This window comes from Nyctereutes procyonoides, unplaced genomic scaffold (assembly GCF_905146905.1).
Source record: "Nyctereutes procyonoides isolate TBG_1078 unplaced genomic scaffold, NYPRO_anot_genome, whole genome shotgun sequence".
NCBI lineage: Eukaryota > Metazoa > Chordata > Mammalia > Carnivora > Canidae > Nyctereutes > Nyctereutes procyonoides.
In genome coordinates this window covers 3,611,500-3,626,189 of record NW_026575040.1, presented here as the reverse complement: position 1 = coordinate 3,626,189, position 14,690 = coordinate 3,611,500, and the positions used below count along the sequence as shown (strand labels likewise).

General features: G+C 41.3%; 1 protein-coding gene across 1 annotated transcript in view; it reads left to right on the top strand.

The window, feature by feature from the left end:
* The window catches only part of REC114 (REC114 meiotic recombination protein), a 107,242-nt gene that overhangs the window by 79,575 nt on the left and 12,977 nt on the right, over nucleotides 1–14,690 (top strand). The window contains exon 3 of the mRNA XM_055319617.1: nucleotides 11,666–11,749. Coding sequence (XP_055175592.1) covers nucleotides 11,666–11,749 — 84 coding nt within the window. The remainder of the gene's footprint in view (nucleotides 1–11,665; nucleotides 11,750–14,690) is intronic.

Here is a 14,690-nt window from a genome sequence, read left to right as displayed (position 1 = left end):
GGAACAACGCAAGAATGTCCACTCTCGCCATTTTTATTCAACCTAGTACTGGAAGTCCTAGCCCACAACAGCCAGACAAGGAAAAGGAGTAAGAGGCATCCACATTTGTAAGGATGAAGTAAAACTATCACTATTCTCAGATGACATGACACTATCTGTAGATAATCCTAAAGACTCCATCAAAAAACTACTAGAACTGGTAAGTGAATTCAGTAAAGTTGCAGGATACAAAATAAATATACAGAAATCCATTGCATTTCTATACACTAATAATGAAGCAGCAGAAAGAGAAACCAAGGGAACAATTCCATTTACAATTGCACCAAAAATAATAAATTCCCTAAGAATAAAATTAACCAAGGAGGTGAAAGACCTCTGAAAACTTTATTATAAAACATTGATGAAAATTATTGAAGATGACAGGCAAATGGAAAAATATTCCACGCTCGTGGATTAGGGGAAAAAATATTGTTAAAATGTCTGTATTACCCAAAGCAATGTATACATTTAATGCAATCCCTATCAAAATACCAACAGCATTTTTCACAGAACTAGAACAAATAATCCTAATTTGTATGGAACCACAAAAGGCCCCAGATAGCCAAAGCAATCTTGAAAAAGAACAAAGCTGGAGGTAACACAATCCCAGATTTCAAGATATACTACAAAGCTATAGTAATCAAAACAGTGTGATACTGGCACAAAAACAGATACATAGATCAATGGAACAGAATAGAGATCCCAGAAATAAACCTATACTTTTATGGTCAGTTAATCTAGGACAAACGAGGCAAGAATATGCATTGGGAAAAAGACCATCTGTTTAACAATGGTGTTGGGAAAATTAGACAGCTACATGCAAAAGAATGAAACTGGACTACTCTCTTATACCATACACAGTAATAAACTCAAAATGGATTAAATACCTGAATATGAGACCTGAAACCATAAAAATCCTAGACAGCAAAGACAGTAATTTCTCTGACATTGGCCATAACGATGTTTTGTTTTGTTTTGTTTTGTTTTTGCATACTGTGTCTCCTTTGGCCATAGAAACAAAAGCAAAATTAAACTATTGGGACTACATCAAAATAAAAAGCTTCTGCACAGTGAAGGAAACAACAAAACTAAAAGGCAACCCTTTTGCAAATGATAATCTAATAAGGGGTTAGTATGCAAGATATATAAGGAATTTACACAACTCAACATCAAAAAAACCCCAAATAATCCAATTGAAAATGGGTAGAAGACATGAACAGACATTTCTCCAAAGACATACAGATGGCCAAAAGACATGGAAAGATGCTCAACATCACTCATCATGAGGGAAATGTAAATCAAAACCACAATGAGATATTACCTTACATCTGTCAGAATGGCTAAAACAAGAAACAACAAGTATTGACAGGGATGTGCAGAAAAAGGAACCTGCATGCACTGTTGGTGGGAATGCAAACTAGTGCAGCCACTGTGGAAGACAGTGTGGAAATTTCTCAAAAAATTAGAGTTAATAGTTTAGGCCCACTAAATTCTCTATTGGGTTTTTACCCCAAGAATATGAAAACACTAATTTGAAAAGATAAATGCATGTTGTTATGTTTATTGCAGCATTATTTACAATAACCCAAATGATGGAGGCAGCCCAAGTGTCCATTGACTGATGAGTGGATAAAGAAGATGGGGTGTGTATATACAGTGGAGTATTACTCAGCCATAAAAAAGAATGAAATTTTGCCATTTGCAACATGGATGGACCTAGGCAATGTAATGCTAAGTGAAATAAGTCAGAGAAAGACAAATACCCTATGCTTTCATTCATATGTGGAATTTAAGAAACAAATAAAAGACAAAAACACAGACTCTTTAACTATGGAGCAGAAACTGATGGTCACCAAAGGAGATGTGGGTTAGGGGAAGGGTGAAACAGGTGGAGGAGATTAAGAGTACACTTATCTTGATGAACCCTGAGTAATGTCTAAAATTGTTGGATCAGGAGGGAGGGGCAAGATGGCGGAAGAGCAGGGTCCCCAAATCACCTGTCCCCACCAAATTACCTAGATAACCTTCAAATCATCCTGAATATCTACGAATTCGGCCTGAGATGTAAAGAGAGACCAGCTGGAATGCTACAGTGAGCAGAGTTCGCGCTTCTATCAAGGTAGGAAGACGGGGAAAAAGAAATAAAGAAACAAAAGGCCTCCGAGGGGGAGGGGTCCCGCGAGGAGCCGGGCTAGGGCCGGGGCGAGTGTCCCCAGGACAGGAGAGCCCTGTCCCGGAGAAGCAGGAGCTGCACCAACCTTCCCGGGTGGAAAGGGGCTCGCAGGGAGTTGGAACAGGACCCAGGAGAGCGGGGATGCCCTCGGGCTCCCTGGGACACTAACAGACACCTGCGAGCGCAGGAGAGTGCGCTGAGCTCCCTAAGGGCTGCAGCGCGCACAGCGGGACCGACCGGAGCAGCTCGGAGGGCTCGGGAGCGGCTCCAGGGAGGGAGCTGCGGGGCGGGAGCGCGAATCCAACAGCGCAGGCCCCGGAGCACAGGGCGCCGGGACACAGCCCAGGATCCCGCCTCCCCCTGGGACAGGCAGAGGCCGGGAGGGCCCAGGACAGCGAGGACGCTCCTGCCCCGAGCTGAGCAGATCAGCAGCCCCGCCCCGGAGCCTCCAGGCCCTGCAGACGGAGAACCGAGAGCCCCGTAGTTCCTGCGGAGGCTGAATCCAGGCTTCCAGAGTTGCCATAGCAACTGCGGCTGATCCTCCTGGGGCCCCACGGGGTAAACAACCCCCGCTGAGCCCTGCAGCAGGCAGGGGTAGAGCAGCTCCCCCAAGTGCTAACACCTGAGAATCAGCACAGCAGGCCCCTCCCCCAGAAGACCAGCTAGACGGACCAGTGATACTCCCCCGTGTTCCAGTACAACTTGTTTTTGGCCACTCTGCACTGAGCAAAATGACTAGAAGGAAAACCTCACCTCAAAAGAAAGAATCAGAAACAGCCCTCTCTCCCACAGAGTTACAAAATCTGGATTACACTTCAATGTCAGAAAGCCAATTCAGAAGCACTATTCTACAGCTACTGGTGGCTCTAGAAAAAAGCATTAAGGACTCACGAGACTTCATGACTGCAGAATTTAGATCCAATCAGGCAGAAATTAAAAATCAATTGAATGAGATGCAATCCAAACTAGAAGTCCTAACGACGAGGGTTAACGAGGTGGAAGAACGAGTGAGTGACATAGAAGACAAGTTAATGGCAAAGAGGGAAACTGAGGAAAAAAGAGACAATCAATTAAGGGACCATGAAGACAGATTAAGGCAAATAAATGACAGTCTAAGGAAGAAAAACCTACGTTTAATTGGGGTTCCCGAAGGCGCCGAAAGGGACAGAGGGCCAGAATATGTATTTGAACAAATCCTAGCTGAAAACTTTCCCAATCTGGGAAGGGAAACTGGCATTCAGATCCAGGAAATAGAGAGATCCCCCCCTAAAATCAATAAAAACCGTTCAACACCTCGACATTTAATAGTGAAGCTTGCAAATTCCAAAGATAAAGAGAAGATACTTAAAGCAGCAAGAGACAAGAAGTCCCTGACTTTCATGGGGAGGAATATTAGGGTAACAGCAGACCTCTCCACAGAGACGTGGCAGGCCAGAAAGGGCTGGCAGGATATATTCAGGGTCCTAAATGAGAAGAACATGCAACCAAGAATACTTTATCCAGCAAGGCTCTCATTCAAAATGGAAGGAGAGATAAAGAGCTTCCAAGACAGGCAGGAACTGAAAGAATATGTGACCTCCAAACCAGCTCTGCAAGAAATTTTAAGGGGGACTCTTAAAACTCCCCTTTAAGAAGAAGTTCAGTGGAACAATCCACAAAAACAAGGACTAAATAGATATCATGATGACACTAAACTCATATCTGTCAATAGTAACTCTGAACGTGAATGGGCTTAATGACCCCATCAAAAGGCGCAGGGTTTCAGACTGGATAAAAAAGCAGGACCCATCTATTTGCTGTCTACAAGAGACTCATTTTAGACAGAAGGACACCTACAACCTGAAAATAAAAGGTTAGAGAACCATTTACCATTCAAATGGTTCTCAAAATATACCCTAAAAACTATAGAACACTTCTGAAAGAAATTGAGGAAGACACAAAGAGATGGAAAAATATTCCATGCTCATGGATTGGCAGAATTAATATTGTGAAAATGTCAATGTTACCCAGGGCAATTTACACGTATAATGCAATCCCTATCAAAATACCATGGACTTTCTTCAGAGACTTAGAACAAATTATTTTAAGATTTGTGTGGAATCAGAAAAAACCCCAAACAGCCAGGGGAATTTTAAAAAAGAAAACCGTATCTGGGGGCATCACAATGCCAGATTTCAGGTTGTACTACAAAGCTGTGTTCATCAAGACAGTGTGGTACTGGCACAAAAACAGACACATAGATCAATGGAACAGAATAGAGAACCCAGAAGTGGACCCTGAACTTTATGGTCAACTAATATACGATAAAGGAGGAAAGACGATCCACTGGAAGAAAGACAGTCTCTTCAATAAATGGTGCTGGGAAAATTGGACATCCACATGCAGAAGAATGAAACTGGACCACTCTCTTGCACCATACACAAAGATAAACTCAAAATAGATGAAAGATCTAAATGTGAGACAAGATTCCATCAAAATCCCAGAGGAGAACTCAGGCAACACCCTTTTTGAACTTGGCCACAGTAACTGGAGAAGGACAAACAGTGTATGTTCTCATTCATTTGGGGAATATGAATAATAGTGAAAGGGAATATAAGGGAAGGGAGAAGAAATGTGCGAGAAATATCAGAAAGGGAGACAGAACATAAAGACTCCTAACTCTGGGAAATGAACTAGGGGTGGTGGAGGGGGAGGAGGGCGGGGGGTGGGGGTGTATGGGTGACGGGCACTGAGGGGGTCACGACGGGATGAGCACTGGGTGTTATTCTGTAGGTTGGTAAATTGAACACCAATAAAAATTAATTTATAAAAAAAAATAAAAAAATAAAATTGTTGGATCATTTTGCATACCTGAAATTAATATAACATAGTATGTTTATTGTATTTAAATTAAAAAATAATTTTAAAATGTAATCCTCAAACCAGCTGTTTCTTTTATAAAGATGGTTATTTATTTATATGAGAGAGAGAGTGAGAGAGAGCAAGAGCTCAAGCAGGGGAAAGGACAGAGGGAGAGGGAGAAGGAGACTCCCCACTGACCTCAGAGCCCAGTTCAGGGGGCTCGATCCCAGGACCCTGAGATCACAGCCTGAGCTAAAGTCACACACTTAACCGAGTAAGCCACTTAGGCACCCCACACAAGTTATGTTTTTTATCTATCTTTGAGCTCACTTTTATTTGCTTAATAAATAACAATTGGTTATGATTATTGAAATTTTATTTTTTTATTTATTTTTATTTTTTATTTTTTTATTGAAATTTTAATTTTTAAAATCCCAATTCTTTTGCTTCCTGTCTTCTCTGTGCACATGGTCATCTTCATATTCTGTAGTAGCTTTTTTTTTATCATGGATATTTTTTTCTTGTTTTCAGTGTAATTTGAACCCTGACCTCCAGGGAAAGTGAATCAGAAACACAACCCTGAAACTTAAGACAGGATCTAGTTTTTCAGTAAATCACCCAGCACCTGAACACGTCACATTCATCAAGAAGCCCTTTGGATGTTCTGGGCTTAGGGACTAGGTAGGTTGTCTATTTGTTAGTCACCGAGTTATTTTTGTAACCGTATTCTCCTCTGCTGTTTTCCTCTGAATCAGGGTATTTGTAGCAGGTGTGAGCGTTTTTTAATTGTTATTTCCATAAAACCAAAATGCTGTGTTTTCTTCACAGCATTTTATGATCCTATCTGGCATGGTTTGAAAACGAATTTGCCTAGCTAAATGCTGACGACCCATGTGATGCCCTCCTGGCTTGCCTGCTCACACCTGAGAGGTGTCTGAAGAACTAAAGAAACTACTAGTTCAGTGATTGAATCAACAGCAAGGAGAACAGCTTGGTTAGGGTGAAAGCATAGGCATTTTCCCCCCACCATTCTTGGATATCAAGTTGTCTACTTCTGATCTCTGCATCCATTTATTTAGGTTCTTTTTTCCCTTCTTTAGATGGCGTTCTTTCTGATAACTGTTGATTATTTATAATAATAGAGACCAAGGAGAACGTGGATAGCTAAAATCTAGAAATAACTTTGTAATTTATAATACTTGAAAACCAGAACTTGCAGGTCTGTTTATACGTATATATGAGTGTGGTGTGGGGCCTCTTAGAATTCATGTGTGGCATTTGGGCCAGTGTACCTCAGGGAGACTGTGCTGGAGCTGGACAGCAGGAGGGGACGGTCCACAGCATGATCAGAGGACATGGCCCAGAGGATGTGGAGGAGTGGGGGCAGGGATCAGAGATCTGCATTCCTTTTTTTATTCAACAGATATGCAAGATACAAAGATGGATGCAACACAGTTCTTGCTCATGGAGTTTGCAATAAAGTGGGATCCAGGGGATCCCTGGGTGGCTCAGCGGTTTAGCGCCTGCCTTCAGCCCAGGGCGTGATCCTGGAGACCTGGGATCGAGTCCCACATTGGGCTCCCTGCATGGAGCCTGCTTCTCCCTCTGCCTGTGTCTCTGCCTTTCTCTCTCATGAATAAATAAGTAAAATCTTTAAAAAATAAAAATAAAGTGGGATCCAGGAGGAGATTGAGGTAGAATGACAGATGTGGACACAGACATGATAGCACCTCGCACCTGCTGAATTCTGTGCACTTCATAAGTCTTACTGTCACTCCGTCCCTGTACATCACCTGAGACCCTCGACTATTCACATGACAGTCTTGCTCCCTGTAACTTTCACGTACCTCTTTCTGAGACATGGCTTCTTGGCTCTTATTCTTTAGTCTGATGGTAAATTTGGCATTTTCCAGAACATTCCTCTCTCTTTCCTTTCCTACCCTGTACTGTTAATTCCTAACCATTTTCCAGCCCAGCACTGTGAAGGGATATGTCAGACTCTCATCAGTGGTTTTTGGCTGGGTGAGAAAACCATATCCTGAGCACGAGGGGGGCGAGCTCCCAGGGGATTCGGTTGGGCATCTTTTGTGACTTTTTTTTAACCTGTAGCAGTGCTCAGCCATAGTAGGAGCTCAGGGATGGTAAGTGAATTTTTAGTAGTGACTGGTATGAAGTCAGGAGACTCTGCATAGAGGAGCCAGCAATTGAGCTAAACAGAATTCACCAGATGGATAGGCCTTAAAGGAGATTCAAAGAGGTGGATTTTCAGAGACAGAGAGATGAATTATTAAAATCTAGGAATATATTAATGGCAAGTGGTTAGGTACACTTCTTTACTAAATCCCAAAACATTAGGATGATAAAGCTTTCTGAATCTTCAACAAGATTGGTATGAGTCAAATAAAAGTAAGATGTTCTGCATCATTGGCCAGGTAATAAATGTATGAACCTCACTGTTCCCAAGAAGTACTGCCATGAAATGTTAATTTTAGTAAAGAACTTCATTCTTTCATTTATTGAAAACTTACTGAAGCATCTTCTAGTGTCAAACACTATAATAGGTGAGATTATATTGTGTGTATACACACACACACACAGCCCCTGCCTGCTGCGCCTTGTTATCGAGGGGAAAGCCAGATGTAAAGCACATAAGCCCTGCAGACACACCAACTGTGATAGATGTTTTGAGCACTGTGGGGAAGTCTAATTGGTGACCCAAGTGAGATTAGGGATAAAGTGAACAATGATTAGAAGTTAATTAGGCAAAACGTCCAGGAAAGAGGCAGAGAGAAGAGATATACAAATTCTAAGGCAAATGGTTTAGACAAATTAATGAATAGAAGCCCTAACATGGCTCAAATAAGAGATGCTGCCGGGGGGCATATGGGTGGCTCTGTGGGTGAAGGTGAAGCAGTGAAGCATCTGACTTTGGCTCAGGTCATGATCCCAGGGTCCTGAGATAGAGCCCTACATGGGGCTCCTTGCTCAGAGGGGAGTCTTCTTCTCCCTCTCCCTCTGCCTCTGCCTCGGCTAGTCCTGCTGCTTGTGCTTGCTTGTTCTCTCTCTGTCAAATTAAAAAAGAGAGAGCGAGAGATGCCCTCAGGGAGGAGACCACACCTTTCCCCACGTGGCCACTGCACAGAGTCCTAAATGGAGTGGCTGCTGGGGCAGATCCATTAGCAATTGCTAAACATTGTGCTAGTTGCTGGGGTTTCAAGGAGTAGTAAGACACATTCTAGAACCTGTTTGCCTGCCCAGGGATTTGTCTTCACTCTATGAAATGTTGCCAGTTATAAGATAAGTAAAAGATCCTGTGAGAGCACAGAATTCCGAGAGGTCAGCCAACTTTGTCTTGAAGTGAATGGTTGAAATAAAGCTGGGTTTTCAAAAGTCAGTGAAAAAGGAAGCCATTTCAGGAATGAGCTGTACGACAAGATCCAGGTGTGAGGAGCTTGGCACATTTGCAGAACTGCAGGGAGTTTTATATGCCTCTAATACAGCATTTATATGAGAGTCGAAGGAAATAATCATGCATGAAAGGCAGAGAGGCCAAATGTTAGAAATTTATATGCATCAAGGAATCTGAACTCTATCCCGCAGGTGTTTCTTGTGGGGGGGTGAGGGAGAGGATGATGAGATGGTGGCATCAAAAGGGAGTGACTTCATCTGATTTGTGTTTTACAAAGACTGCTTGGGTGGTAGCTCAGATAGATGGAAAAATTGGGCCTGGGGGAAGGGGAATCAGTTCCAAGGATAGTGCGGTAATCCTGGGGACAGCCAGCGGGGGCCTGATGCAGCAGTGGCAGTGTACATGGGGAGAATGGTTAGGTGGAGAAGCCGTTTGGGGGTGGGATCTCCAAGGCTGAAGATTTCTTAGTGTTGAAGGAGTGAGGAAAGGAGTCGAGCATGATGGCCCGTGATCTCTTGGGTGTCAGGTGTATGTGACGCCATTCACCGAGGCGGCACCATGTGGGAGCAGCAGTGTTTGTGGAGGACAACAAAAAATCTTACTCCATCTCCTACCCACATCTGCACTGTTCACTCCCACTCCCTACAGATAGCTATTTTTATTAGTCTCATGTGTACTAATCCTTCTAGTTTCTTTTTAATGTAAATATAAACAAATAATAAGAATATACATTGCATGTGTCCTCCCTTATGCAGAAAGTAGTATATTACGGACACTGTTCTGTAGCTTGCTTTTTGCTGAACAATACACCATAGAGATCAATTCGTACAGAACCACACTGAGAAGATAGCAACGGGCTGGCTACTGAGCACTCGAAATGTGGCTGGCAGACTAAAACCGAGAACTTTAAATTTAATTTAAATGTAGATTTTAAAATGGTAGCAGTGTAAAATGCTAGCAGTAACGTTCCCATTAGACGTTATTGTTTTGGTATTTGTTTTAGTTATTGTTATTGTTTTGGTTATTCACTTTAACCATCAAAAATACAGTGTCCAAATTGAGATGTGGTATAAGTGTAAAACACATTAGGGTTCAGAGACTTAGTTTACATTCTCTTTTTTTACACTACCTTAATGTTATACAGTGTTTACATGTTAAAATAATGATGTCTTTTTACATATAAATTAAATAAAATACTAAAATTTTACCAACTTCTTTTTGTTTTTAAAATGTGGCTATTAGAAAATTAAAAATTATATATGTGGCTCAAATTATATTTCTACTGAACAGCATTTACTATTTTTTACAGTTGTACACTGTTGTAAAGAGTACCATATTTTATTTCACTAGTCCACTGTTGATGTGTGCTTGAATTGTTTCCAGTCTTTTACTGTTAAGAATGCAGAAATGCTTAACCTTGTCTATGCATCACTTCACATGTGTGCAGGCTGATCTGTGAAATGAATTCCCAGGATGGAGTTGCCGGGTTAAAAAGTATTGCATTTGTAATTCTGATACTGCCAAATTACCCTCTGTAGAAGTTGTAGCAGTTTGGGGGCACCTGGGTGGTTCAGTCAGTTAAGTGTCCCATTCTTGACCTCTGCTCAGGTCTTGATGTCAGTGTTGTGAGTTCAAGCCCCGCACTGGATTCAAGCCCCATACTGGGCTCCACACTGGGCATAGAGCCTACTCAAAAAGGAAAGAAAAGAAAAAAACAGTTGTACCAGTTTGTACTTGGTATGAGTTTCAGGGTCCTCGCATACTGCCATTTCATACTACAGTGTCTGCATGTTTGGGATCTAATAGTTAACACATTTCTTTTTTGCTAATTCAGAGAGTTTTAAGAAGAAATCACAGATGGTTTGCCTAACTTATTTTTCATTAAAAATAAAAGAAACCCTACCACTACTGATGAAACTCTTAGAATCCACATTTTAGAAGTGACTTTCTTTTTTCTTTTTTAAATGAAAACGCTAAGGAATTAACATCCAGTTTTTCCAGGCTCTAAATTTGTCTGGAAGTTGTGGTTTCTCTATGTATAGATTTGGGAAGAGAGACGCTGTGAGGGTTCACACTTGTAAGGGATGACCTTTTCTTCTGTTTTCCCAGAGTTGGAGTTTTCTCTGATATCTCCTCGGATCCCTTGAGCAGCCTTCCCTCGCTGTGGTACATGAACAGTACAAGGCAGGCAGGCGGTGTGCAGGCAGGATTTGCACACCATCATTCTTTCAGTTCCCAGGATCAGCTTTACTGAATGCCAAGAACGGTCTCACTACTGGGCTTCTTAACTGGGGAAATCCACTGACAACATAATCGGAGCTGAGGAGGGAACGCAATGCCTAAACAGTCAATTCTATTTACTGTATTATTAATAAGCTGCAGAAAAAGTTCATCTTTCTGCCATTAGGATCTAGCTGCTGTCTCTCTTTTGAGACTAGTGTGCCCTCTACTGCCCTCTTTGCCTGTTTTGTTTATCAGATTGAAGTGAAGAACTAGACATTCAGTATCCAAAAACAAGTTGCTTCAATTTTCCCATTCATCAAATCTAAAAATAAGATTCTCATGAAGAGAACTCTTGCTTTGTAGATAGAGAGATGTGTCAGATAATTTAATAAATTAGTGTATTGGAAACCCTTAGCTTTCAGGAATATAGGCTCATATTTTGGCAAATTCTAGAAATTCATTTTTAAATTTTTTTTGAGATTTTATTCATTTGAGAGAGAGAGAGCAAGAGAGTGAGAGAGAGAGAGCACAAGCTCACGGGGTGACGGACAGAGGGAGAAGCAGACTCCCCACTGAGCAGGGAGCTCAATGTGGGGCTCGATCCCAGGACCCTGGGATCATGACCTGAGCTGAAGGCAGACGCTTAACCAACTGAGCCACCCAGACACCCCTCTAAAAATGTACTTTATAGCAAATATGACTGTGGACATTTACTATCTTTAATATTTTATTTTCAAGATGAAAATATCAAGCAATAAAAGCTGAGGCTCTTACTGTGGATCAGGCAGGAAGAGCCCTGGGACACGGGGACTTACTGGAAGGGTCATCGTTGGCAGTGGGTGAGGTTGAATCATTTCTACTGTGCTTAATTTCAGAATACATGCACAACTTTCTAATTAATAGGAGGCAGCTGCACCAGAGCTATTCTTCATGTCCCTTTTTGCTTCTGTAGCTAATTGTGTTTAATTGTGTTGTTTCAGGAAGGCTTTTCACTCATTGGTAACAAGAACTGGTTGAAGATTGTGAGACGCATGGATTGTCTATTGTTTGGAACAACGATAAAGGCAAGAGGCCAACTGTTTTAAGCAAATGCTCATACCCTTCTCATCTTCTAAGTGTGCACAGTGGCGGGGGGGAGTGCAGACTGGGAGGGGGAGAGGGAGGTATGGGAGCTTTTCTTTGCAGGTGAAATGGAACCTGGAAGATTACGTATGTTTAAGAAAGGTTTGCACTATAGGCAGAACGTGGAAGGAGGAGTGTCGAGAGGCAGAAGCCTCATGGGTAAGGAGCCAGAGCTTTGATAGATCTGTCAGTGCCCCTCTGACAGGGTGGCTCAACCATTCTCCATCCCCAGGCACACGCTGGGAGCAGGGGCGGGGGGGGGGGGTCAGTGTTTGTCTTACTATTTCCGAATGCTTTACTGAATATATCTTTTCATTTTCCCTCTTTAATATTAAAAACTGTCCCTTTTATTTGCTTTCTAGCTGCATTAAACATAGAGAATGATCCTCATCAAAGAAACATACAGACTAATCACCTGGATTATTTTCTTTCAGAAATAACTGTAAAAAACTAACCTATTAACATTTACTGAGTAGATAACATTGAAATTTAGGTGAAAGATGCCAAATTTTTGTGGGTTCATAGACTGAGAGTTGGAAGAGGATCTAATAGAGAGCATCTAATAGAGCGGTCTTAGCCTGGGGTCCACAGACCCTCCAAAGAGTCCTTAAAGGATTCAGGGGACAATGAACTGCATGGCTTTTCACTGACTTCTAATTGAAATTTATCATTTCCTTCAATTATGAACCTAGGCCTTAGACACAGTCATATTAGGCCTTTGCACCAATAGAAATCAGCTACTTTCATACCACATCACAGTTTCAGATAGCTTCACTGTCAGCCATGCTGACAGTGTCACTGCCAGATTAGACCTGCTGCTAGATCTCTTTATTGCATATGTTAATAAAGCATATATGTTGTTAGTTCACAAATTAGTGTTGTAATATTGTGGTAGACTGTTTCAGGATACTTGGTTTCCTTCCTTTATAATCTAATGTATTTTATGTGATTAAAAAGGTTGTTTTGAGAAGTGATCTGCTGGCTTTGCCAGACTGCCAAAGGGATACTCAAAAACCCCGTTGCACATTTTCAGGAGTTTCTGTTTTCGTTTTATGCACAAGGGAATGAACTGTGACTTCCACCACTAGTCCAGGGTATAACTAGCTGTCAGAGAACTGGGCCACCCACTGGTCTTCTGACTTGAGCCCTGGACTGTATCATGCCAGAACAATAGCAGTTTGAACTTGTAAGTCTGCTTATCCACAGATTTTTTTAGATAAATACTGTACAGTACTGTACATGTATTTGCTCTTCCTTATGATTTTCTTAACATTCTCCATAGCTTACTTCATTGTAGGAATACATATAACATACATATACATATAACACAGGTAACATGCAAAGCGTGTTGATCGACTGTGTTACTGGTAAAGCTTCCTGTCAGTAATAGATTACTAGTAGCTTAGTTTTGGGGGGAGTCACAAGTCATACTTGGACTTTCAACTGTACGGAGGTCAGCACCCCTTACCTCTCACTCACTATATATGTCTTTTAAAGGTTATACCATGCCATATGTCTGATAGTTGAGTTTTAATTTTTTCCTGATATATATTACTATTAAAATTTTTAACTGTAAAGAGCAAAATAAAAACCAAGCATAATTTGGCCACTCAAAAATTAATCATTATAACATTTTAAAGTTGTTACTTGGCATAAATACTCTAGCAGTTAGGATAGCATTCAAATGCATGCGACAGAAAGTCCAGGCATAATGGCCCCCAAAATTAGGGGTTTGTTTTTTTTTTCACCAGAAACAGGCAGTTGCTAGTATTGGCTCAGCAATTTCATACTGCCAAGGACAACATCTTTGCAATTCCCCCATCCTCTCCTTCACATTTACAGAATGGCTGCTGTTGCTCTGTTGAATTTCTGTTCAAGGAAAACCAGCTTCATCTGTCCTTTCGTGAGGAAAGCATAAACTTTTCTATAAGGCTTTCTTCCACCTTCTACAACCCCTAGAATATGTCTTCTTATGTCTCATGGAGCAGAACAGTGTAATGTGGCCAATCCCAATCTGCTAACGTTAGCAAAATTAGCGTTTGGCTTTTCCAGCCTCTTGTGTGTATCAGCTCAAGGCAATGAACAGTGTCTACCATAAAGATAATTTATACACTTGGGATGTCGTATAAAGAGTGCTTTGTATCCTCCTACTCTCCTGTCACGTAACATTACATCAGGAACATATCCCGAGTCATTTCTTAGTCTTTGAAAATGTGATTCTTCGTGGCTACATAGCATTTTATTTTGGATGTTTGTTTGGATGTACCATGATTCAGCTAACTAATTCCCAAGTTTTCACTATTAAAAAAATGTTTTCATTTTTGTAAGGGTTTTTTTACAGGGTTCTTGAGAGTCCTGGAAGTATGTGTATTTATTTTGTATATCTGTCCTCTCTATAGGTTGCCTATTTCTTCAACACTAGTGATGTGTAAGAATGCTCATTTACCCAAACGCTTCCCATTAGGGGGATATAATTTATTTATTTTTATTTTTATTTTTTTTAATTTTTATTTATTTATGATAGTCACACAGAGAGAGAGAGAGAGGCAGAGACATAGGCAGAGGGAGAAGCAGGCTCCATGCACCGGGAGCCCGACGTGGGATTCGATCCCGGGTCTCCAGGATCGTGCCCTGGGCCAAAGGCAGGCACCAAACCACTGCGCCACCCAGGGATCCCTATATATAAATATTTATAAATATTACAGGTTAGGAACCTTTTTCTCAGTGTTACTGTGAATGATATTCTTTAGCCCAAAGATATTTTTAGCTGCTTATTAGACTTTTTCTGAATTAATTGAAACTTGGCTTCCTTACTGAACTTTCATTAACTCTTGATTTGTTAATTTTTTACTTTCTAGGAAAGTGATTTTATAATGTACAGTG